This window comes from Eubalaena glacialis, chromosome 2 (assembly GCF_028564815.1).
Source record: "Eubalaena glacialis isolate mEubGla1 chromosome 2, mEubGla1.1.hap2.+ XY, whole genome shotgun sequence".
NCBI classification, from domain to species: domain Eukaryota; kingdom Metazoa; phylum Chordata; class Mammalia; order Artiodactyla; family Balaenidae; genus Eubalaena; species Eubalaena glacialis.
The window spans coordinates 59,682,831-59,708,241 of record NC_083717.1 but is presented as its reverse complement, the minus strand read 5'-3'; the positions used below and the strand labels follow the sequence as shown (position 1 = coordinate 59,708,241).

The 25,411-nt window shown below is 36.3% G+C and overlaps 2 protein-coding genes across 5 annotated transcripts in view; one reads left to right on the top strand and one right to left on the bottom strand.

Moving 5' to 3' along the window:
* Positions 1 to 17,724, top strand: part of NRG4 (neuregulin 4) — a 126,389-nt gene extending 108,665 nt beyond the window's left edge. For all 3 annotated transcript variants that reach the window (XM_061181868.1, XM_061181869.1, XM_061181870.1), the window contains 2 exons: positions 8,031 to 8,114; positions 17,214 to 17,724. In XM_061181868.1, the coding sequence (XP_061037851.1) occupies positions 8,031 to 8,047 (17 nt within the window). In that variant the 3' untranslated portion in view covers positions 8,048 to 8,114; positions 17,214 to 17,724. The remainder of the gene's footprint in view (positions 1 to 8,030; positions 8,115 to 17,213) is intronic.
* A 2,045-nt stretch (positions 17,725 to 19,769) lies between these two features.
* FBXO22 (F-box protein 22) overlaps positions 19,770 to 25,411 on the bottom strand; it is a 30,434-nt gene continuing 24,792 nt past the window's right edge. For both annotated transcript variants that reach the window (XM_061181866.1, XM_061181865.1), the window contains exon 7: positions 19,770 to 20,708. In XM_061181866.1, the coding sequence (XP_061037849.1) occupies positions 20,291 to 20,708 (418 nt within the window). In that variant the 3' untranslated portion in view covers positions 19,770 to 20,290. The remainder of the gene's footprint in view (positions 20,709 to 25,411) is intronic.

Genomic DNA, 25,411 nt, shown 5'->3' with positions numbered 1-25,411 from the left:
AAACTCTCAACAAAATAGGTATAAAAAGATACTTCCTCAACACAATAAAGGCCATTTATGAAAATCCCACAGCTAACATCATTATCAATGGGGAAAAACTGTAAGCTTTTTCTCTAAGATTCAGTATAAGGCAAGGATGCCCACTCTCACAAGTTCTATTCAACATAGTACTGGAAGTACTAGCAAGAGCAATCAGACAAAGAAAAGAAAAGAAGAGAAAGGAAAAAACATCCTGATATGAAAGGAAGAAGTTAAATTATCTCTGTTTGCAGATGACATGATCATATATGTAGAAAACCCTAAACACTCATTAATAAACTGTTAGAACAAATAAATGAATTCAGTAAAGTTGCAGGATACAAAAATCAGCATATAAAAATCAGTTGCATTTCTCTACACAAACAGTGATCTATACAAAAAGGAAATCAAGAAAACAATCCTATCTTCAGTAGCATCAAAATGAATAAAATACTTAGGAATAAATTTAACCAAGGAGGTAAAAGATCTGTACAATGAAAACCATACAATTCCAATAGCATTTTTCACAGAAATAGAAAAAACAATCCTAAAATTTGTATGAAACCACAAAAGACTCTGAATAGCCAAAGCAATCTTGCAAAAGAGGAGAGTTGGAGGCAACATACTTCCTGGTTTCAAATTATATTACAGAGCTACAGTAATCAAGGCAGTATGGTACTGGCATAAAAAGAAACACATAGATAATGGAACAGAATTGAGAAACCAGAAATAAATCCCATCATGTACAGTCAATGAATTTTTGACAAGAGTGCCAAGAATATACAAAGGATAGTCTTCTCAATAAATGGTGTTGGGAGAATTGGATATCCACATAGAAAAGAATGAAATTGGACCACTATAGTGCATCACACACAAATATCAACTCAGAATGAATTAAATACTTACATGCAGGACCTGAACCATAAAACTCCTAGAAGGAAATATAGGGAAAAAGCTCCTTGGCATTTGCAATGATTTTTTGGATATGACACCAAAAGCTCAGGCAACAAAAGCAAAAATAAACAAGAGGGACTACATCAAACTAAAAATCTTCACACAGCAAAAGAAATAATCAACAAAATGAGAATGCAACCTAAGGAATGGGAGAAAATATTTGCAAACATATATCAGAAAAGGGGTTAAAACCCAAAATAAATAAGGAACTCATACAACTCAATAGCAAAAAAAACCAACCAAACCAATTTTAAAACGGGCCTCTCCAGCATGCTAAGCTCATTCTTTGAGTTCTCAGAGAAATGTATGTGGAATGCCTTTTTACCCCTATAATTCTAAATAAATGAAATATTAAAATAACAGTTTATAAAGCAGTCAAACGGGATTTTAAGTGTAGGATTTCTTATGAGTTAATCGCAAGTTTTATTTTTTTTTAAACCTTAAGTTCAAGTAAGATTCCTCTCTCTTCTTACTGAGTGTCATAGGACCAATTACATCTTAATACATAAGCCCATGAAGGAGACAAAAAATTTCCCAGAGTTTCCAGAAATTAGTTTTTTCCTTTGTGTATGTGACCAAAAAGGAGGAGAGGAGCAAAGGACCTGAATGGACATTTTTCCAAAGAAGACATACAAATAGCTAACAAGTATATGAAAGGTATTCACTATCATTAATCATCAGGGAAATGCAAATCAAAACCACAATGAAATATTACCTCATGACTATTATCAAAAAGATAAAAGATAAGTGTTGGCAAGGATGTTGGAAAAAAAGGAAACTTTGTACACTGTTGGTGGGAATGTAAATTGGTTAAGCCATTATAGAAGATGTTATGGAGGTTCCTCAAAAAATTAAAAATAGGACTACCATATAATCCAGCAATCCCTCTTCTGGGTATATACCCAAAGGAAATGAAATCAGTACCTCAAAGAGATTGCTGTGCTCCCATGTTTATTGCAGCACTATTTATAATAGCCAAGATATGAAAACAACCTGTGTCCATCAATGGATGAATGGATAAAGAAATGGTGGTATATACAACGAAATATTACTCAGCCTTTAAAAAGGAGATCCTGCCATTTGCAACAACATGAATGGACCTGCAGGACAGTGTGCTAAGTGAAATAAGCCAGACAAAGAAAGAAAAATACCGCAGGACCTCATTTATATGTTTTTTTTAATCTTTTTTTTTTTTGGCCACACCGCACGGCTTGCAGGATCTTAGTTCCCCGACCAGGGATCGAACCCGTGCCCCCTGCAGTGGAAGTGCAGAGTCCTAACCACTGGACCGCCAGGGAAGTCCCACATTTATATGTTTTACCTACAAAAAGTTACACAGAACAGAGAGTAGAAGAAGGGTGGTTATGGGGGTAAGGAAGTGGGAGAAGTGGGGAGACGCTGGTCAAAAGGCTGCAAAGTTGCGGTTATGTAGGGATGAATAAAGGAAGAAATCTAAAGTACAACATGATGACTGTAGTTAATCATACTATATTGTATACTGGGAATTTGTTAACATGTATATTTGTTACATGTATATGTAAAAAAATAAAATTGAGTAGTGGAAATCACCCAAGCTGAACAGAAAAAAGAAGAAAAGATTTTTAAATCAGGATAGTTTGAGACCTTTGGGACAACATCAAGAGTACTAACATCCACATTATAGAGGTCTCAGAAATTGAGAAGAGAGAGAGAAAGGGGCAGAGAATTTATTTGAAGAAATAATAGTTGAAAACTTCCCTAACCTAGGAAAGGAAACACATCCAGGTCCAGGAAGCACAGAGAGTCCCAAACAAGATGAACCCAAAGAGGTCCACACCAAGACACACTGTAATTAAAAATGGCAAAAAATTAAAGGTTAAGAGAGAATCTTAAAAGCAGTGAGGGAAAAACAACTAGTGATGTACAAAGGAACTCATAACACTGTCAGCTGACTTCTCAGCAGAAACTTTGCAGGTCAGAAGGGAACAGCACAGTATGTTCAGTGTGAGGAAAGGAAAAAACCTACAACCAAGAATACTCTACCCAGGAAGGAGAGATAAAGAGTTTTTCAGACAAGCCAAAGCTGAGAGTTCAGCACCACTAAACTGGCTTTACAAGAAATGTTAAAGGAACTTATATAAGCAGAAAAGAAGAAACCACAGCTAGAAATATAAAAATTACAAAAGGAAGAATCTATAAAAACAGACTCATAGATGCAGAGAACAAATGGGTGGTTGCCAGAAAGGAGGGATGGTGGACAAAATAGGTGAAGGGGATTTAGAGGTACAAACCTCCAGTTATGTAAGTCATGGGGATGTAACATACGGCATAAGGAATATGATCAATAATATTATAATAACTTTGTATGGGACAGATGATTACTAGACTTATCATTATTTCATAATGTATGCAGATGTCAAATCATTATGTAGGACACCTGAAACTAACATAATATTGTACATCAACTATATTTCAATTTAAAAAAAGAAAAAAGAAGAAATAAATAGTATAGCTACTGTGGAAAACAGTTTAGCAGTTTCTTAAAGAGTTAAACATAAATTTATCTTAATATCCAGCAATCCCATCCCTAGATAATAGCCCACAATAAATGAAAACATATGTCTACACAAAGACTTGAATGTCCATAGTGGCAATATTCATAATAAACCCAAAGTGGAAATAATCTAAATATTCATCAACTAGATATGGTATGTCCATAAAATGGAATACTATTCAGCCATAAAAAGGGACAAAGTATTGACACACGCTGTAACATGGATAAATCTCCATTATGCTAAGTGATACCAGCCACAAAAGACCACAGATTGCATGCTTGCACTTATATTAAGGTTAATGCTATAACATGGATGAACCTTGAAGATACTATGCAAGTGGTTGCCTAGGGTTGAGTTTGGAATGGGAAGTGACTGCAAAAAAATTAAACATAGAATCACTATATGATCCAGCAATTCCACTTCAGGGTATATACATAAGTGAATCCAAGTCAGGAGCTCAAATAGTTATTTGTATACCACTGTTCACAGAAGCATTATTCACAATAGCCAAAAGATGGAAACCACCCAAATGTCCATCAAGGAATGAATTGACTGGACAGCTGCATGTAAATCAATGAAGTTAGAACACACCCTCATACCATACACAAAAATAAACTCTAAATGCCTTAAAGACTTAAACATAGGACATGACATCATAAAACTCCTAGAAGAGAACATAGGCAAAACATTCTCTGACATAAATTGTACCAAGGTTTTCTTAGGTCAGTCTCCCAAAGCAATAGAAATAAAAGCAGAAATAAACAAATGGGACCTAATCAAACTTATAAGCTTTTGCACAGCAAAGGAAACCATAAACAGAACAAAGAGACAACTCACGGAATGGGAGAAATATTTGCAAATGATGCAACCAACAAATTTTGGGCTTAATCTCCAAAATATACAAACAGCTCATACAACTCAACAAAAACCAAACAGCCCAATCAAAAACTAGCAGAAGAACTAAATAGACATTTCTCCAAAGAAGACATACAGATGGCCAACAGGTACATGAAAAGATGCTCAACGTTTCTAATTATTAGAGAAATGCAAATCAAAACTACAATGAGGTATCACCTCATACTGGTCAGACTGGCCATCATTAAAAAGTCTACAAATAACAAATGCTGGAGAGGGTGTGGAGAAAAGCAAACCCTCCTACATTGCTGGTGGGAATGTAAACTGGTGCAGCCACTATGGAAAACGGAGGTTCCTCAAAAAGCTAAAAACAGAGCTGCCATATAATCCAGCAATCCCACTCCTGGGTATATATTCAGACAAAACTATAATTCGAAAAGATACATGCACCCCTATGTTCACAGCAGCACTATTCACAATAGCCAAGACATGGAAACAACCTAAATATCCACTGACAGATGAATAGGTAAAGAAGATGTTGTACATATATACAATGGAATACTACTCAGCCATGAAAAAAGAATGAAATAATGCTGTTTGCAGCAACATGGATGGATCTAGAGATTATCATACTAAGCGAAGTAGAAAGACAAATACCATGTGATATCACTTATATGAGGAATCTAAAATATAGCACAAATAAACTTATCTATGAAACAGAAACAGACTCAGAGACATAGAGAACAGACTTGTGGTTACCAGGGGATGGGGGTGAGGGAGGGATGGAGTGGGAGTTTGGGGTTAGGAGATGCAACCTGTTATATATAGAATAGATAACAACAAGGTCCTACTGTATAGCATAGGGAACTATATTCAATATCCTGTGATGAACCATAATGGAAAAGAATATTTTTAAAAAGATTGTATATATATGTATAACGGAATCACTTTGCTGTACAGCAGAAATTAACACAACGTTGTAAATCAACTATACTTAAATAAAACATTTTTAAAAAAAGGAATGAATTGATAAACCCAAAGTGGTACGTAAATACAATGGAATATTATTTAGCCTTAAAAAGGAATCAAATTCTGATTCATGCTACAACATGGACGAACTTTCAAGACAGTATGCTAAGTGAAATAAGCCAAACACAAAAGATAAGTATTACATGATTTCACTTATTTGAAGTATCTAGAGTAATCAAATTCATAGAGACAGAAAGTAAAATGGTTGTTACCAGGGGCTAAGAGTAGGAGAATGGGGAGTTATTTAATGACTACAGTTTCAGTGTGGGATTATGAAAAAGTTTTGGAGATGCATGGCGGTGATGATTGTACAACAGTGTGGAACTGAACTGTACAGTTAAAAATGGTTAACATGGTAAATCTTATTATGTATATTTCACAATAAAAAGCCAGAAAGAGATGCTGTTATTAAATGATACTGTCAGATGATTCATTTTAATATGCTCAAAATTAACTTTTGAGTTATCAAGAGATTGAGATGTGTTCCTCTACTTTGTAATTGAGTGAAATCATGTATTTTAATGGTTTGGTGAGTTTGTTGATTTTTGCTAAATTTGTAATGATATTGTCTGGAACTACATTCATTTGTAAAATGCCTGATGGTAAAGTAACCAGTGAAGAAATTCTCAGAGAACTGAAAATTTATTATTGAGCATGGTTTTAACTGGGAATATTAACACAAGTAAGGCTAAGTCTGACAGGAAAAAATGTAGGAATGGTTGACTGCCAGTAATGCTTGAATGCACAAGTATCCGTGTTTGTAATTCACCAGTAACATCTCTCTTCAAAAGGTTTGCCTCTTAATTTTTTTTTCAGAATGTTCAATGGGATGGTAAAAACTCAATTATTTTTTAGAAAATGTACACACATAAAAAACAAGTCGACCTCTTTCTGTTTATAAAGACATGTTTGTAATAAAATAGAAGCTACCTTGGAGCCTTTCCACACAGAGGTACTCTGGTTTCATTAAGAGTTTTGGAACTCACGTATTAAACTGCTTTCTTTTAATGGAGGCAAAAAAGATGTCACAACAGAGGGTAAAAATCTAGATAAGGTATTGGGCATAGCTCACAAAATTAGCTGACTGACCACTTATTTTTTCAAGGTCAAACAGTCTATCAGTAACTGCAAGGCCATTACTTTAAGAAAAGCAAAAAGAAATGCCTTTTACTGCATGTGACAAGATCTGTGTCATGAAAATAAAGTTGATCACGGGGACTGGGAATTGCTTAATGCTATTAGCTCGTATTTGTTATGAAAATCACAGCATGATGGTACATTCTATTTTAAATTTTATTAATGACCTGCTTTCACCAGGGAACTCCTCTTGCCACCACACCATAAAGCTTTATTCATTTTATCACTCCCTTCTGATAGGTTTGTTCGTGTCACCCTGTGTGCCTCTGGAATATAAACCTCCCTAGGCAATCTTTTCAATTCGTTCATTAAACCTACAGCCTAAAGTCCTAGCGTACATTTAGATTGTGATTATGTATCCCTATTGCAATAATGCAGTAGTTCTGAAAGTACAGCTCTTCAAATGAAAAGCAAGCAGTGTAATATGTAATCATGAACATCAGGTGTCTGTAGGTGCCAGGCACTGTGATTGATATTTCATATCGGAGAAGGAGAACTCAAAATTTTAAGTCTTAACACCCATTGTGAGGCAGGTGGTATTACTCTCACTCTACAAAAGAGAAAACTGAGGCTTAGAGAGGTTAAGATCAAGATCACACATCAGAAGGTGGTAGGACAAGGATTTAAACCCCAAGTTTTTTTTTTTTTTTAATTTTGTTTATTTATTTATTTTTGGCTGTGTTGGGTCTTCATTTCTGTGCGAGGGCTTTCTCTAGCTGTGGCGAGCGGGGGCCACTCTTCATCACGGTGCGCGGGCCTCTCACTGTCGCGGCCTCCCTTGTTGCGGAGCACAAGCTCCAGACGCGCAGGCTCGGTAGTTGTGGCTCACGGGCCTAGTTGCTCCGCAGCATGTGGGATCTTCCCAGACCAGGGCTCGAACCCGTGTCCCCTGCATTGGCAGGCAGATTCTCAACCACTGCGCCACCAGGGAAGCCCCCAAGTTTTTTGTACTGCACTTATGCTTCCACAGATATGGGTTAGACTTAGGGCTCATCAGCTATGGAGGGAATTGTCCCTACATTAAATAGTCCTAGCTAGCCACAGGGTTTTTTGTTTTGTTTTGGTTTGGTTTTTAGTCCTGATTTTTGTTGTTTTGTTTTGTTTTTGCTACTTTGTTTTCTTGCCATCAGTTATTAATTTTTATTGCTGTTAGAATGACTCACTCTAGCAATCTTTTCCCCTTACTCTCTTTATCATTTGTAATGTCTTTAAAAAAAATTCACCAGGCTTGTTAGAACTTCAGGTAACAGAAAACAGGCAGTGAGGAAAGGCAGGGACACTTTCTTCTGTGAGATCTGAATGGAGGTGCTGACACAACTCTTCTGTGTTCTGAGGAGCGTTGTGCGGCTTATTTGTATGTTCTAGGCTAGTTCACCTCAACTCTTCACATCACAAACAGAAGGGGTGGATGAATATGTGTGAATAAAATAAAGATGTGTTGGCAGGTGTGCATATAAAGAAAAATTGAGATGGAGAAAACATCTTAATTCTTATCTTCTATAGGTCATGGAGAACATTGAAGAAATATCACAGTGAACCCAAATCACTGCTTTTTTGTTACAAAGGCAGAAAATGAAACACCAAAAGGTAAAAGAAACTAAACAAGTTAATCCTTCTTTGTTCTCTAAATAAGACTGAAAGTTATCATACCCTGAAACACAGTCTGTCCTATTGCAAGGTATGTGTGTTTCTGTCACGTATATTATTAGTTCATTTGCAGTCGGTAAATAGGGGAGTAATATTAATCCTATGTGAAAGTTGCATTGGTCAAACATGATTTTTCCCAGTAAGCTAATGTGTTGAAGCATCCAGAGGCAAACTTTCTCACAGCTAAGGAGAAACTTTTAGCAATATACAAAGACCCTAAGAGAAAAGATGAAAATCCTAATTAAGGGCAAGGAGTGGCTTTAGTGGCTTTCACTGTGTTAAGCTGTCCGGGGAAGCTGCAAGTACAGGTAAGGCATGAAGACATTTCACCCGGTGATTAGAAAAAAAGCATTGATTGATGAAGGTGAAACCACACAACTTGTCTCAGGACTTAATGACTCACAGGTTCTTTATGTCTGTGCAGAAGGAATTCGGTGAGGGACAAAGTGGGAGGTAAGAAGTGGATTTATTAGCATAGGATGCTTGTGAAGGATACAAGTGGGCAGGCAAGAGAGCTCTGCCCCAAGAACTAAGTGGGCTACGTTTTTATAATCAAAGGAAAAGTGGGAAGTGGTAGAAGACCACCTTCTTCCACATTCTTTGAGTAGACATCACACTTACATCACTAGCTCCTCCTTTGGGTGGGGCAGAGGAGTTTTTGACCCTATTTGGTCAAACGGGGACTGTCATGGTGCTATTCAAATCAGCAGAAGGGTGGTAACATAGACTAAAATATGTTAAATCATCTCAGGTTTCAGTATGAGGGTCTTCTACTTTGGAATGCCACCTTTCCCCTGTATTCCTGTCCTTGGTACATGCTCAGGTGCATGTCCTAAAGATCATTATCTTGCTGACCTTGACCAGCAGGCTGCAGGCCTTGTTTTTTCACTTAATGGCCTGGGGCATATCTCATGCTTTTATTGCATGGTTTCATTGTTAAGACCTGTTTTGTTTCATAGTGTTCTGATTGCTTTCTTGAGTGTTCATTAGCTTACAATGGTCTCCCGAAGTTCCCTTTGTGTCTATAATCCCCTAGTGGGACTTCTAAAACTACCTGTGTAACTATCCTGCTCTATCCCTATCATTGGCAGCTACCTTTAGATCATATTTTTAATGTATTGATGAAAATCCTTTCTCTATGAGAAGCAATTGATTTCAAGGATCTATATCTGAAAGAAACACAAGCCCAAAAGTTTAAGTATACCGAAGATGGACTAATTCACAGTGCAGATACTAGTGGAAATTTAGGATTCTAGTTTTTGTTACTGCTCAGGTTACAAAATTCCAAACTTATTTTCCCCATAAGGCTTTTAATTTTAGGGCATGATTTTGCAGAATGTGAGGTTTTCACCTTATTAGGAGCAAAATAAAGAATTCATTAGGCCACAACAGTTTCTTCAGTTTTTCCAACTGTGTAGTTACCCTGAAATATAATAGAAAAAACCCAATGGCAACTTTCAGGATGTATGAAGAGTTGTGGAGTAGCTTGGAGCAGTGGGAGTTCTGAACACCAAAGGTCTAGGCTAGTAAATGGTTGAGGCAGAGGAGCAAGCTCTGGCCAAACGTAACAGCCCACCTGTGAACAACTTCCCCTTCAAGCCAGTTTCTCCACATCCTTGCCAACACTTGTTTTTGTTTGTTTGTTTTAATAGCCATCCTAATAGGTGTGAAGTGGTATCTCATTGTGGTTTTGATTTGCATTTCCCTAATTAGTGATGTTTAGCATCTTTTCATGTGCTTATTGGTCATCTGTATATCTTCTTTGGATACCTGCCTATTCAAGTCCTTTGCTTATTTTGAACTAGGTTGTCTCTTGTTGCTGTTGTTGCATTTTAGTTCTTCAAATATTCTGGTTATTAATCCCTCAGTCAGTACACACTGACTTTTCCCAACAGTGTAGCCCAGTGTGAGCACTGTGAATTGAATCTGTCACTAGTGCCACTGATTCATTCATTTGCTCATTTACCCATCATTCATTTACAACTAATACATATGAGCTTGAGACACTAGAGTATACAAAACGAAAAACCCTCATAGAATTTTTTAACAGACTGTTTTTTTAAAAGTTATAGATTTATAGAATGATTGAGAAGACAGTGCAGAGAGTTCCCATATACTTCCCTCTCCCATACAGTTTTCCCTACTATTAAACATCTATGTAAAATGTACTAGTGTGCTACATTTGCTAATATAAATGAAACAATTATAAATTAAATGAAACAAATGAAACGTTAACAAAAGTCTATAGTTTACATTAAGGCTCCTCTTGTTATAGTTTTATGGATTTTGACAAATGCATCATTTTATGTGTCCACCACTACAGTATCATGTTGAATAATTTCACCACCCTAAAAATCTCCTGTGCTCCATCTAGTCACCCTTCCCAATCTCACAGTGATAACCACTAATCCCTTTACTATCTCTATAGTTTTCCAGAATGTCGTATAGTTGGGAGTCATACAGTATGTAACCTTTTCAGACTGTCTTCTTTCACTTAGCCATATACAAATTAACCTTCCTCTGTGTCTTGTGGCTTGATAAGCTTTTTTTTTTTTTAATAGCTAGGTTATATGACTTTTTTTGGTGGTTTAAAAAAGTTTTTATGGTAGAAAAACATACATAAGATGTACCATTTTTACATACACAATTCAGTGGCATTAATTATATTCACACTGGTGCAACCATCACCACCATCCATCTCCAGAACTTTCTCATCATCCCATACTGAACACTGTACCCATTAAACAATAACTCCCCATTCCTCCACTCAACACCCTGGTAGCCAACATTCTACTTTAAGTATTTAAATATTCTCAATACTTCATGTAAGTAGAATCATGTATTTGTCCTTTTGTGTGTGGCTTATTTCACTTACCATGTCTGCAGGGTTCATCAGCACTATAGTATGTATCCAAATTTCATTCCTTTGTATGACTAATATTCCACTGTATGTATCTACCACATTTTGCTTATTCATTCATCAATCAATGAACATGAGTCATTTCACCTTTTGGCTACTGAGATAATGCTTCCATGAACATACATGTGCAAGTATCCGTTCAAGCCCCTGTTTTCTGTTCTTTTGTATAAATACCCAGAAGTGGAATTGCTGAATCAAATGCTAATTCTGTATTTAATTTTTTGAGGAACTGCCGTACTGTTTTCTACAGCAGCTATACCACTTTATATTCCTAGCAGCAATACACAAAAGTTCCAGTTTCTCCACATACTTGTCAACACTTTTTTTCCCCCCCAATAATAGCCACCCTAATGGGTATGAAGTGGTATATCATGGTTTTGATTTGCATTTCCCAAATGGTTAGTGATGTTGAGCATTGTTTCACGTGCTTATTGGCCATTCTGTATCTTCTTTGGATACCTGTCTATTCAAGTCCTTTGCCCAGTTTTGATTTGGGTTGTCTCTTGTTGCTGTTGTTGCATTTTAGGAGTTTTTTATATATTAATGGATATTAATCCCTCATCAGATATGTGATTTGCAAATATTTTCTCCCATTCTGTGGATTGCTTTTTTCACTCCGTTGATAGTGTCCTTTGATACATAAATGTTTAATTTTTGATGAAGCCCAGTTTGTCTTTCTTCTGATGCCTATGACTTTGGTGTCATATCCAAGAAATCACTGCCAAATCCAATGTCCTGAAACTTTTCCCCTGTTTTCTTCTAAGAGTGGAGTGAAGTCTTAGGTTTAGGTCTTTGATCCATTTGAATTAATTTTTCTATATGGTGTTAGATAAAAATCCAACTTCATTCTTTTGCATGTGGATATCGTATTTTCCCAACACCATTTGTTGGAAACACTGTCCTTTCCCATTAAATGGTCTTGGTGCATTTCCCCCAAATCATTTGACCATATATGTGAGGATTTCTGGATTCTTTATTCTATTCCACTAGTCTGTATGTCTGTTTTTATTCAGTACCACAGTTTTGATTATTGTAGCTTTGCAGTAAAATTTGAAATCAGGAAGTGTGAGCCTTCCATCTTTAATCTTTTTCAAGATTGTTTTGGCTATTTGGGGATCCTAGATATTCTGCTTATTTTTCTATTTCTATAAAAAATGTCATTGAGATTTTGAAGTGGATTACATTGAATCTGTAGATCACCTGACATCATACCAGTATTAAGTCTTCCAATCTATGAACATGGGATGTGTTTCCATTTATGTGTCATCTTTAACATCATTCAGCAATGTTTTGTGGTTTTCAGTGTACAAGTCTTTCACCTTCATTAAGTTAATTCCTATGTATATTATTGTTTTTGATGCTATTGTAAAGGGAGTTATCCTAATTTGTTTTGGGTTGTTCATGTTAGTGTACAGAAAGGCAACTGATTTTGTGTGTTGCTTCTGTATGCTTCAACTTTGCTGATTTGTTTCAAGTTCTAACAGATTTGGGGGTGCAGGGATCATTAGTGTTTTCTACATATAGGATCATGTATTCTGCAGAGATAATTTTACTTCTTCCTTTCTAATTTCAATCTTTTTCTTGACTAATTACTTTGCCTCGAACTTCCAACACTATGTTGAATAGCAGTAGTAAAAGCTGCATCCTTGTCTTGTTCCTGATCGTTAGGAAATGCTTTCAGTCCGTCTCCATTGAGTATGATGTTAGCTGTAAGGTTTTCATATGTGGTCTTTATTATATTGAGGTAGCTTCCTTCAATTCTTAGGGGGAGGTGGTGGTTTTTTTTTTAATCAAAAAGAATTTTGTCACATTCTTTTTCAGCATCAACTGATGGGATCCATGTGGGACCCTCATTCTGCTAATGCAGTGTATTGTATTTGATTGGATTTTCATCTGTTGAACCATCCTTGCATTGCAGCAATAAATCCACTTGTTCAAAATGTATAAAACTTTTAATGTGCTCTTGAATTCAGTTTGCTAATACTTTAAGATGTTTGCATCAATATTCATCAGGGGTATTGGTCTTTAACTTTCTTTTCTTGTGTTGTCATTGTCTGGCTTTGGTATCAGGGCAATACTGGCCTTATACAATGGATTAGGAAGTGTTCCCGCCTATTGAATATTTTTGAAAGGTTTGAGGACTGGAGTTATTTCTTCTTTAAATGTTTGGTTGAATTGAGTAAAGCCAGAGGTTGCAGGATTTTCCTTTGTTGGGAGGTTTTTGACTGCTGATTCTATCTCCTTTCTAGCTATAGGTCTATGTAGATTTTTAATTTCTTCATGAATCAGTCTTAGTATGGTTGTGTTTTTGTTTTTAGAAATATATCCATTTCATCTAGGTTATTCAACTTGTTTAAAACTGCTCATAGTACTCTTATGATCCTTTTTATTTCTGTAGACTCGTTAGTAATAACCCTACTCTTATTTCTGTTTTTAGAAGTTGAGTCTTCTCTTTTGTTATTGATCTAGCTAAAGGTTTGTCCACTTTGTTAACCTTCTCAAAGAACTAGCTTTTAGTTCAAAATTTTCTATTGATTTTCTTTTCAGTATTTTGCTTATCTTAGTTCTAATCTTCCTTCTACTAGCTTTGGGTTTAATCTATTCTTTTTCTAGTTCCTTAAGTTATAAAGTTAGAATGTTGATTTCAGACTTTTTTTTTTAACGTTAGCATTTACAGCTAGAATTTTCTGTCTTATGGGGTGCAATGAAAACAGTGCTGTTTTGGTATGTTGTGTTTGGCTTAATGTATTTTGAGGATGTTATTAGATGTGTAAATGTTTATAACTGTTACATCATTGTTGTATAAAACCTTTTAACATATAATGTACTTTTCTGTCTCTTTAAATCCAAAAAGGTTGTAAGTCTATTTGTCTGATAATAGTATACTCTTCTCTTTTGGTTACTATTTGCATGGAATATTTTTGCTCCTTATTTTGTGTTAGTGTCTTCTTTTGTGTTTTGTTTTATAGTGAAACGTTTAAATTCTCTTTTTTCCTTTTGTGTGTATTCTATAGCTATTTCTTTGTGGTTACCATGGGGATTCCACTTAACATCATGAAGTAATGACATTAATTTGAATTTACAGCAGCTTAACTTCAATAGTGCATAAAAACTTTGCTCTTATATAACTTCACCCTCACTCCCTTTCAACTATTACTGTCACAAGATTACATCTTTAAGCACTGTCTCTAAAAACATAAACCAACTAAAAACAAACCAATAACTGTATTTTTATATGTTAGTTCCTAAACTGTGTGGAAAACAAAGAGTTACAAATCAAAGTTATAATACTAGCTTCTATAATTGTTCATGTATACCTTTACTGGAGAGCTTTACTTCTTCATATGGTTTCCTGTTCCTATCCTTTGTCATTTCATTTCAACTTGAAGAATTTCCTTTAGCATTTCTTGCAGGGCAGGTCCAGTTGTATCACTGTCCGGTAATGTTTTAATTTCTCCCTCATTTTTGAAGGACAGTTTTGCCAGATAGAAGATTTTAGGTTGACAGTTTTTTTCAGAAATTTGATAATCTTATTGAAGATCCCTTTTATGTGATGTTTCTTCATTCTTGCTGCTTTCAAGATTCTTTCTCTTTGTATAGCTTAATTATACAGATTTTCCTCCAATTACAATGGGGTTGTATCTTGATAAACGCATGGTAAGTTGAAAATATAAGTCGAAAATGCATTTTATATACCTAACCTACTGAACATCATAGCTAAGCCTATCCTATCTTAAATGTGCTGTGAACAATTACGTTAGCCTGTAGCTGGGCAAAATCATCTAATACAAAGCCTATTTTGAAGTGATGTAATTTACTGAATACTGTACTGAAAACAGAATAGTTGTACGTGTATTAGATGTTTACTCATGATCATGTAGCTGACTGGGAGCTGCAGCTCTCTGCCACTGCTAGGCATCATAAGTGCATATCTTACTGCATATTGCTAGCCTGGGAAAAGATCAAAATTCAAAACTTGAAGTATGGTTTCTACTGAACGCATTATCATCTTTACACCATTGTAAAGTTGAAAAATTCCTAAGTCAAATTGTCCTAGGTCAAGGACTGTCTATAATGTATCTTGGTGTCTCTTTTGACTTTACCCTATTTGGAGTTTGTTGAGCCTCCTGATACGTACATCCACGTCTTGCATCAAATTTGGCAAGCTTTTTTGTCATTATTTCTTCAAATAAACTTTATGTAGCTTTCTCTTTTCCTTCTGGGACTCCTGTAATGTTTCTTGTTCCATTTGATGGTATCTTACAAATCCTTTAGATTGTTTACTTTGTTTTCTTAGACACAATTATTTCAACTGTCCTGTCTTCAACTTTGCTGATGAGTTCTTTTGCTTGCTCAAATCTGCTGTTCAACCCCTCCAGTGAAAATTTTGTTATTGTAACTTTCTGCTCCAAAATTTGTTTGGTTCCTTTTTATAATTTCTCTCCACTGGTATTCTCATTTTATTCATCACTTTCTTGATTTCCTTTAGTTCTTTGAGCATATTTAAAGGTCTTTTTCTAGTAAGTTCAATGTGTGGGCCAGGCCAGTTTCTGTTCCATTGAATAGGCCTTGTTTCCCTGTTTCTCTGTATGCCTTACAGGTTTTTTGTTGTTGAAAATTGGGCATTTCACTATTACAATACTGTAATTCTGGATATAACATTCTCTTCTTCTATTCCCAGTGTTTACCAGTTGTTGCTGACTGCTGAACGCTGTTCATTTGTTTTTGAGACTTTTCCAAGCTATTTTTACGAAGACTATCCCTTGTGTGTGATCATTGAAGCCTCTGTTCCTATTATCTCATGTTCAGCTGTTTTTAGAGATTTCCTTGAATGCCAGTTCTCCTTTTTGCATTTCAGCTGTGTGCTAAGGCACTCCTGCAGCTCTTAGCTAGGCCTGCTTCTATCCTAGGGATCAGACCAAGATGAAAACCTAAGGCTCTCTTAAATCTTTTCTGAGCATGTTTTGCCTGTGCATTAATTTGGCATTCTATATCTTCCCCTGGGTACAACTGTTTTTGAATGCCCAGTTTCTCAAAAATCTCACCCCAGCTTCTCCTCTAGGCCTTACACAGCCTGTTTTATGTCTTCACCCATATCCAGGTGCCTGTGATTCTGCAGTCATCTTGCAGCTTTCACAAGCAGTGCCTACTCTTTCTTGCCTGATTTCCAAGTTATGCAAAACAGTGATGAGCATCTTGAGTCAGTCCTTCTAATCCCCCCCACAGATTAGAAAAGACAAACAGTGATTTGCAAATAAAGTCTATTCTTCCTCTTCTGGTTTGAGGGAGGGAAGTGAAAACCAGGCTTCTGTCATTTTAAGAATAAGAGCACCACTGCATGGGAGGCAAGGGTGAGTAAAAAAAATCACAAAACTTTCCTACCATTTTGAGGATGGGTTTTCTTCACTGGGCACTGTGTTAGTTGCTGTAAACCTTTGTTTTCCAGAGCGCCAACAAATTTGGTTCACACAGTTGCTGCTTTTTTCCTTTCCTCCTCAATGTTTCTGTGGAGGAACAAAAGCTTGGAGTGCTGTAGTACACAATTTTGCTAGTGTCACTCAGGTCAATTATGTTTATTCCTATCTGTAATTCTAGTATCCTGACTAGGCCTTGAACAGAGTTATGTTTTAGATACATGTATGGTGACTGAATTTTGGTTAGATGTGGAGGTATTGTGTAAATGTTAAGAAAATGGTCTCAATTATCTTCACTGATTTACATTTAAAATTAATGAATATATGTATTTTTTTCAATTTGTTGTAATTATCAATCTTGCCTTTTTTACTGGCTGTGATGTCACTAGAGAACAGTAACTTTTATAAAAACTTTATGAAATGAAATGCTCTATACACTCTTAGTAACAAGACATTAAATGAAGTTTATTGGCCTCTGCCAATGTTTTCTACTTTAGAGTAGCATATATTCTTCTACTCTGCCTCCATCATGGCATAAGGCAGAAATGAAACAAAAATAACATGTCTTGTAAATATTTGACTATTTTTCTCTACACAGTCTAATATTAAAAAAAACTTTCTGGTAACATTCTTTACATAGCACAGATATTAGTTTTGTTTATTTAACAAGGATGTTATTACTAATACTATGTTTTGTTATTTTAGGATTTTCATTAAGCAGACTCATTTCCTTTCTACAAATGAAAACCAAGTCAGTCATCTAAAATCTCAATTTCAAATCAAGAGGATTTAGTCTTCTGTTTTCATTAAAATGGAATTTATGGTGGTGTTCAAATGGGTTAGACTGGGCACAAAATGACAAAAGTAGATTTTTTTCTCAAAAATTTCTGCAGAATGCCTAGGAAATTCTCAGATTTGTAAAAGTTTATTTTACATTCTTTGCATGTTCATTGTGTTAAATTTGTAATATAAATTAGTGGCAAAACTCTTGCTGTTTGGCTTCTCTTACTAGGTTGAAAAGTTGTTTTATTTACCAATGATGCAGGTTTAAGCAAAGTTGAGAATTAATTACAGTAGTGAACTGGCCTTCTGGACCCCCTTCATTACTCTAGGTCACAGACTATTAAATATAACAATGTATAGGGTGTCTGTTTTGAGATCTTAATTCCAAGCTTCCTTATTCTTTCTTATATTGCTACTTGGCTTTTCAAGGAGTTTATTCCTTTGAAGCAGCCTTTAACAAGGCAAATTGTAGCTGCAGAAAGATTCTGCTTTGAAAGCACATTAAGGAAATCAATATTTTTTAAACACCTTGATTAAACTATCCTATCCTTGTCACCTGATTGATAGAAGACAGCTCAGTATTGTAAAGAAAACAGTAAGGGTACATCTTCTCTTTTTGTGCTCATGTCAATTTTTTCATGTGATCATTTTTCCAGTTTCACAAATGACTACAACAGTTGCCATTTCTAGGAATTTCGTATGTTTTTAGCTGAAACAGAAACTTTTCCTTTAATGCTTGCTTTTAAGACAAGCCTTTCAAAACCGTAATAAATTGTTTTAACTTTGGTTAAATTATTATCCCCCCCCCCTTCCACAGAATGTCAAAGCCTCTGAGAGGCAGGGCCAATAACTTTTGTTTTCATCAGTACTACTCCTTCAATTGGTTCAACTTCTTCCCTTTCTATTCTGCACCAGGGTTACAATCTTGTGGCCAAATGAATTTATTGTTCATAACAAGCTCCAAAGTCTCAGCTATAAAAAGGAGCCATATATTAACCTCGAATATTGTATGAAATGACCTTGCAGCAGACGCTCCTTTGAGAAGTAATAAAACATTTTATGTATTAATTTGAAAAAAATAAAACAATTCATTCAACTGGTGCATTTTGTTCATATTTCCATTTTCAAAATCCTTTTTCCTCTACTGTTCAGTCAACTCTGGTTAATATCAAGGACAAAGAAAATTTACAAAGTATTTTCCTTACATGCTATGTAAGCATAACCAAGGACTTAAATTTTGAGATATTGTCTACTTGATAATGGGTACCAATGTCAAATAATAGAAGAGTTAATAAATAAAAATGGCTAAATATTAATATTCACAGATTAAAAGTTCTATGGCAATCAAACTTTTCTTTGGACTTGCTTCAGGAACTAAGATTGAGTATAACCATAAATTAAAGAAACTTCTAAGTATTTTTATCATTCATATAAATAAACAGCAAGAAAAAATCTTTTGAAGTAAAAATTCGTTTAAAAAAAGTGATTAAAAATAGAAAAGCAGGAATGTTAATATATGTGATTTCACTTACCTTGCAAGTTTTCTTCTATCCCGTTAGAACCACTGACTATTACAAAAGTGCCATATATTATATCATACTGTATTAGAATATGCTAATACAGATATCCTGTAACAAAGACCTGGAAAAAAACAAGTGCCTTAGGCAAGAATGATGTTAATTTTTGTCTTGTAAAACACTCTGGAGATAGATAGGCAGTCAAAATCAGTAATGGTAGCACTTCAACAAAACTGTATGGCAACCTAGGATCGTTCTGTGTGGTCCTCTTCCACAATAGAGCATTGCCTCTTCTGTAGCGTCTAAGATGGCTCACAATCATATCCACTTCTAAGCAAAAGGATCGAAAAAAGGCAAAACAAACAAAAAAAAAAACGGTCACACTGTTTTAAAGGACACGTTATCATTTCCCTCACATTTCACCAGCCAGAACAGTCATACTTGCAAGGGAGACAAGGATGTAGTCTTTATTGTGGTGTGCATGTGCCTAGCTGAAAAGCAAAGGTTTTATGACTATGTGAAAAGGAAAGAATGAATATTGGGGGGAAATTGGTGTTCTCTGCACAGATTTCATTTTGATATTTACATAATGAGAAATTTAAACTTGAAAAACATTTTACTGGAAATATGCCAGGATTTGCTAGCTAACAAATACCATTATTCTGGGTTTTCTTTTCTAAAGGATTCCTTCATTCACTCACTAAAAGCAATGAAGTACACAGCTATCTGAGTTTCCAAGGTATGTTTTATTGGTATAAAACCAAAATAAGGTGATGTAATTGTCTCATCTGCCAATTAGTTATATAGAAGTAGGTGAAAAAAAGAATTTTCTGTTGCAATTTCTTTATTGAGGGAAAAGGAAAAATTTTTTCCTTATAAAGGTAATAAAATACTGATTAGTCTTGGCAATTTATCTGACTAAGCAACTTCAGAGTACTAAAACAAAAATAGTTATTTAACATTTATCAAATAAGTAAAAAGTCAGTAATTTGTTACAGCTTCTGAAAAAAATGGTAAAATTGTAAAGCAGAGAAAAATTTCCCAAGCCATCTGTGTATTTTTCTCCTTTATTAAGGGAGAAAAATATCTTCATGATTCTGCTGAAAGATCATCTAACATTGCAGAGGTAGTCATGGAATGTCTTAAATCTCCTTTCTGTTGATGAATCCTTTTTCAGTCTTCCTATGCAGAAGACTAAAGTCCTATCACACAGCAGCTACATAATCTGGTGCAATACAGCCATAATTGGTTCACTTGTGCCTGATGCAAAAGCTCTCAACTCCTGGTCTTGCATTACATTATGTACAAACTTGTCCTTCATCTAATATATTAAAAACTACCAAATAATCTTTAGCGTGTCAAAGCTACAAAACAGATACATATAAAGTTTTTTGTTTGTAATATACATATCCCAAGTTTCCGTTTTCTGGAAAAGGCAGAGCCCGAAAGTTATACATTATGAAAGCCACTTTACAGGTGGCTTTATTTAGATGACCCAAGATGAATTAGTGCCATTATTGTTGTATAGCTGTGAAATAGATCATCATCCTTTACCTCATTACATTTCTTCAATATAAAGTTTCCAGTGACTATGCGATCACATCCAATTTCTCCATTTCCAAAGAAGCCAAATAAAGGAACACTAGGAAAAAACTTCCGAAATGCATCAGCCTCCACATTCCCCTTGGCTCTATAATACTGAAAACCCCTGCCAACACACGCAAACATGAAGCCAATGGTATTCTGCTCTGGAATGTTGGCTGCTTTGAGGCGCTGCATCGCAGCCTCAGCAGTCTTCTCGTCATTGACATCCTCATTGAGAAGCACTGTGGCACTCTGGATACGGTGTCCGCTAAATGATAGTCCAACCACACCGGTGGCATCAATATCCAGAGGGTTCCTAGAAAATTAAATTAGAAAAGTGGCGATATATCATGAGACACCATTCAAATTTACAGTATAAAAGAAAAATCCTCCTGATTCACTGGTTGGGAAGTGCTGCCTTAGTCTACAGTTAGTCTGAGGCTCTCTCTCCCTGATCAGAGGACTGTAATAAGGGTTAAAAATTAAACTACTGAAATTATTAAAAGAATGCAGAAGGCAGATCTACGGAGAAGAAAGCAACCATCTCCTCAGTCACAGATACAAAGGGGCAAATGCATCTCCACAAAGATTTCTAAAATCCAACCTGAGTTTTAGAAGGGAACAGAGTATTCTTACCTTTCTCACTTCCCTGAAAAAGGAATCTTACAATTTTATTCATATATACTATGATATGTATTAAAGCTTTTGGTATTATTTACCTCTTTGGTATCTTTTCTCCCCTACCTCAGCTGTCAAATTCTAAAAGAGGTGTATTAAATATTCAATCATGGAGGATAATTTTATTAAGAACCCATAATTCCAGAAGTTTTAATTAAGCTCTATGCTGTTTGGTCCATAAAGGAATAGATTATATTGCTGCATCTTATTTATTGCTTTGACCTGATAATTTAGCTTAATCTGAAGGTAAAATCATACATTTTCTTTTTGTTTCTATTTGCCTGGTATTTTTTTTTAATGAAATATTTTATGGTTACTAAAGAAAATAAAAATAAAATGCCAATAAAGTTGTAAAACATAATATAGTGAACACCCATTGGGGGAAAACCAAGTAAGTACCTTACATTTCTAACATTTCTATCAGGTTTACCAACATCTGAGTCTACGAAATGGGCAGGATTCACTGGGTTAACAAGAAACTAAGACTTAAAAAGCTTAAGCACTAAGCGACTTAAGGCTAACTAGTGGCAAAACCAGTTTCTGAGGGGCAGAATCCATCTTCTGAAGTCTGCTGCTGTTCCTTTAACCTTATTACATTTCCTCTTTGGTATACAACTGCAACAAGAGTCTCCTGCCTAAAAGAATTATTCACCTTTTTTTGGAGGGAGGGGGGCTCCTATCTGGACACCATTAACGTGGAGCATTGATTTACTCAATGGCTTCCCTTACCCCATGACACAGTGTAAAGACCACGTTAAAATTAATGTGTCACGTAAGAGGTAATGATTGTTGAGGGTATATTTCCCATATTAGGTATAAAGAGTAGATTAGATACAGACAGCCATGCTAACAGGCTAGCACCTCAGATGTTGTATGTCTGAGTGAGTTGCATTTCAAAGATCAACTGTATGTTAAATCGCCATTGCCCTATCTGTATATAATTTCAAAGACAATAAGGAAAATTAGGCAAAAGGAGAAATAACCCACAGATAGCTAACAAGAATCAGGTATACTTATGCATGAAATCCAGTGCTTAGAGTTCAGTGCAGTTGGCTTTCCTCCCTTCTTTCTCAGGTTCCAGGGAACTCAACTTAGCTATCTGCTTTCCCTGACCCATCAGTGCTGACTACCAGGAGGGAGATTATGACTGGGATGATTTAAGCTGCTCTTAATGATACTGATCTCTAACAGTGTGTCTCCATGTCACCACTCTAGGATCCAAATATTAAACACAAATATAGAGAGAAACAAATAATAGTGCTTGCAGGAAACATCTGGAGGATGGGGGCGGGGGGGGTCTCATTTTCTTGCTTTTGGAAACAGCTGATATTTATGTCCACTTAATTAGCTCAAACTCAAAATACTACATACTTTCGTTGGAAATGGAAAAGTAGTAATGGTTCAAGATAGAAGAGCAAATATTTTTTATCTTTGAAAACAAAAGCCTTAATAATAAAATGAAAGATGCATCATTTTTGAGCTTGAAAAAGCCTCTCAAAAGATCTAGTACAGTATTTCCAAAAATGTGTGCCAAGTAATATTGCTATATGTGGAATCTAAAAAAATGGTACAAATGAACTTATGTACAAAACAGAAATAGAGCCACAGATGTAGAAAACAAACTTACGGTTACCAAGGGGGAAGTGGCCGAGGGCGGGGGGGGGGAGAGGGATAAATTGGGAGATTGGAACTGACATATACACACTACTATATATAATATAGATAATAAGGACCTACTGTATAGCACAGGGAACTCTACTCAGTACTCTGTAATGACCTATATGGGAAAAGAATCTAAAAAAGAGTAGATATATGTATATGTATAACTGATTCACTTTGCTCTACAGCAGAAACTAACACAACATTCTAAATCAATTATACTCCAATAAAGATGTTAAAAAAAAAGATCTAGTACAGTATTTCCAAAAATGTGTGCCAAGTAATACCAGTCGGCCTGCAAGATGCTCCATGGACAAAAGGTTTTGTGACCAAATAGATTTAAGAAGGGCCACAGGTAATAATATTCCCCCTCCCTCTAAAAGATCCAAAGTACTGAGCACAGTATTAGAGGCTCTGAGAAGTTTTACCATAAAAATGTACTGCTGAACCACACATTTCCTTTAGAGGAAAACAGAACCAGAGACGAAGTGACATACATATGAACCATACGAAGTCCCCTACATACGAACAAGTCCCCTACATACGAACAAGTTCTGTTCCAAGAGCGTGTTCTTAAGTCCAATTTGTTCGTTAAGTCCAACAAAGTTAGCCGAGGTACCCACCTAACACAATCGGCTATATAGTACTGTACTGTAATAGGTTTATAATACTTTTCACACAAATAATACACAAAAAACAAACAAAAAATAAAACATTTTAAATCTTACAGTACAGTACCTTGAAAAGTACAGTAGTACAGTACAACAGCTGGCATAGAGGGGCTGGCATCGAGTGAACAGGCAAGAAGAGTTACTGACTGGAGGAGGGAGAGGAGGTGGGAGATGGTAGAGCTGAAGGATCGTCAGCAATAGGAGACGGAGGGCGAGCTGCAATTTCACTCACGCCTGACGTTGATGCCACAGGTTCTGGTTCCTTGCTGGATTCAATTCTATCTACCCTCTTGAAAAAATGATCCAGTGATATCTGGGTAGCAGCTCTTTCTTTCTCGTCACAGGTGACACGGTAGCACTGGATTGCATTCTGAACGGCTGCTGCAACCTTTGTGTACCGTTTTACGTTCGGGTCCTGTGCCTCAAAAGTTAACAGCGCCTCCTCAAATAAAGAAAATCCCCTTGCCATTTCCTGTGTTGTGAATCTCTTCGGTTCCTCAGTTACTTCTTCTTCCTCTTGTTTTTCTGTGTCCTTTCTCTGAGCCTCCAAATCCATCAGGTCTTCATTAGTAAGCTCCTCATGTTGCACAGCAAGGAGGAGTTCAATGAAGTCGTCCTCTTGCAGATCTAGCTCCAGCTTCTCGCTGAGGGTCACTAAGTTGCTGAAGACCTCTTTGGACTCCTCGTCCACCTTCTCAAATCCACAAAAGTCATGAACAAACTGTGGGCAAAGGTTCTTCCAAACCCCATTCATGGTGACGGCCGTAACCTCAAGCCAAGCAAAGTCAATGTTTTTTATGGCCTTGTAGATAGATGTTATAGTCCTTCCAAAATTGTCACAAGGTTGTTCCTGATTTGTCACTTGCCTTTACTGCCTGACGAAAAGTGTGACATAAATAATATTTCTTGAAAGTCATTATAACTCCCTGGTCCATAGGTTGGATGAGAGACATTGTATTCAGTGGCAGATGCACTACTCTGACGTGGGATGAAAGCCATCCGTGAATGGGGGGGGTGGCCCAGAGCACTGTCAAGCAGCAAAGGAATGCTGAATGGGACGTCCTTCTCCAAGCAGTATTTCTCTACCTTCAGGATAAAGTGGTGGACAAACCAGTCCTGGAAAATGGCCTATGTAACCCAGGCTTTGGGGTTACTCTTCCACACAACAGGAAGAGAGCCCCTGGCTATGTTTTTAAGGGCTCTTGGGTTCTCTGAATGATAAACTAAGAGAGGCTTCAGCTTCATATCGCTGGAAGCACTGCCACCAAACAACAGAGTTAGCCTATGCTTTGCTGCTTTAGAGCCTGGCATCAACTTTTCCTCCTTACTGATGTAACTTCTGTCTGGCATCCTCTTCCAGTACAGTCCTGTCTCATCCACATTAAAAACCTGCTCAGGTAAATACGTGCCTTCATCAGTAATTTTTCGAAGCATTTCAGGAAATTCCTGGGCAGCTACCATATCTGCACTCGCTACCTCACCACTTACTTTTACATCATGAAGGTTGACTCTAGTCTTGAACCAATGAAGCCAGCCATGGCTGGCATTAAAAGATGTGCCCTCTGATTCTTCACCATGTTTCTTCCTCAAGTCTTCATAAAGGCTTTTAGCTTTCTCTGGAATCAGCATTGAGCTGAGCGGGACTCAACACTGAGGCTGATCCTGCATCCGCACACTAAGAAGCTTCTCCATCTCCTCCATCACTTTTCCACGCTTCTTCAATAACATTGTCAACATCACCGGCACAGCAGACTTCACATGTTCTTGTCCTTGTTCTTTAGAATCGTGCCAATGGTTGAACGATTCATGTTATAATAATGAGCGACGTCTACCATCTTTTCACCTCGCTCCACTCTCTCAGTTCTTTTCGCTTGGCGTTTCTTAGCAGTATCAGCTACATCACCGCTGCTTTTATGCTTGCTTCCGGACATCCTGGGCTTTAAATAAAGATACTGTACTACTGTACTCTATACGGTACTGTAAAGTACACAAAAGCATAACCACCTGTAGA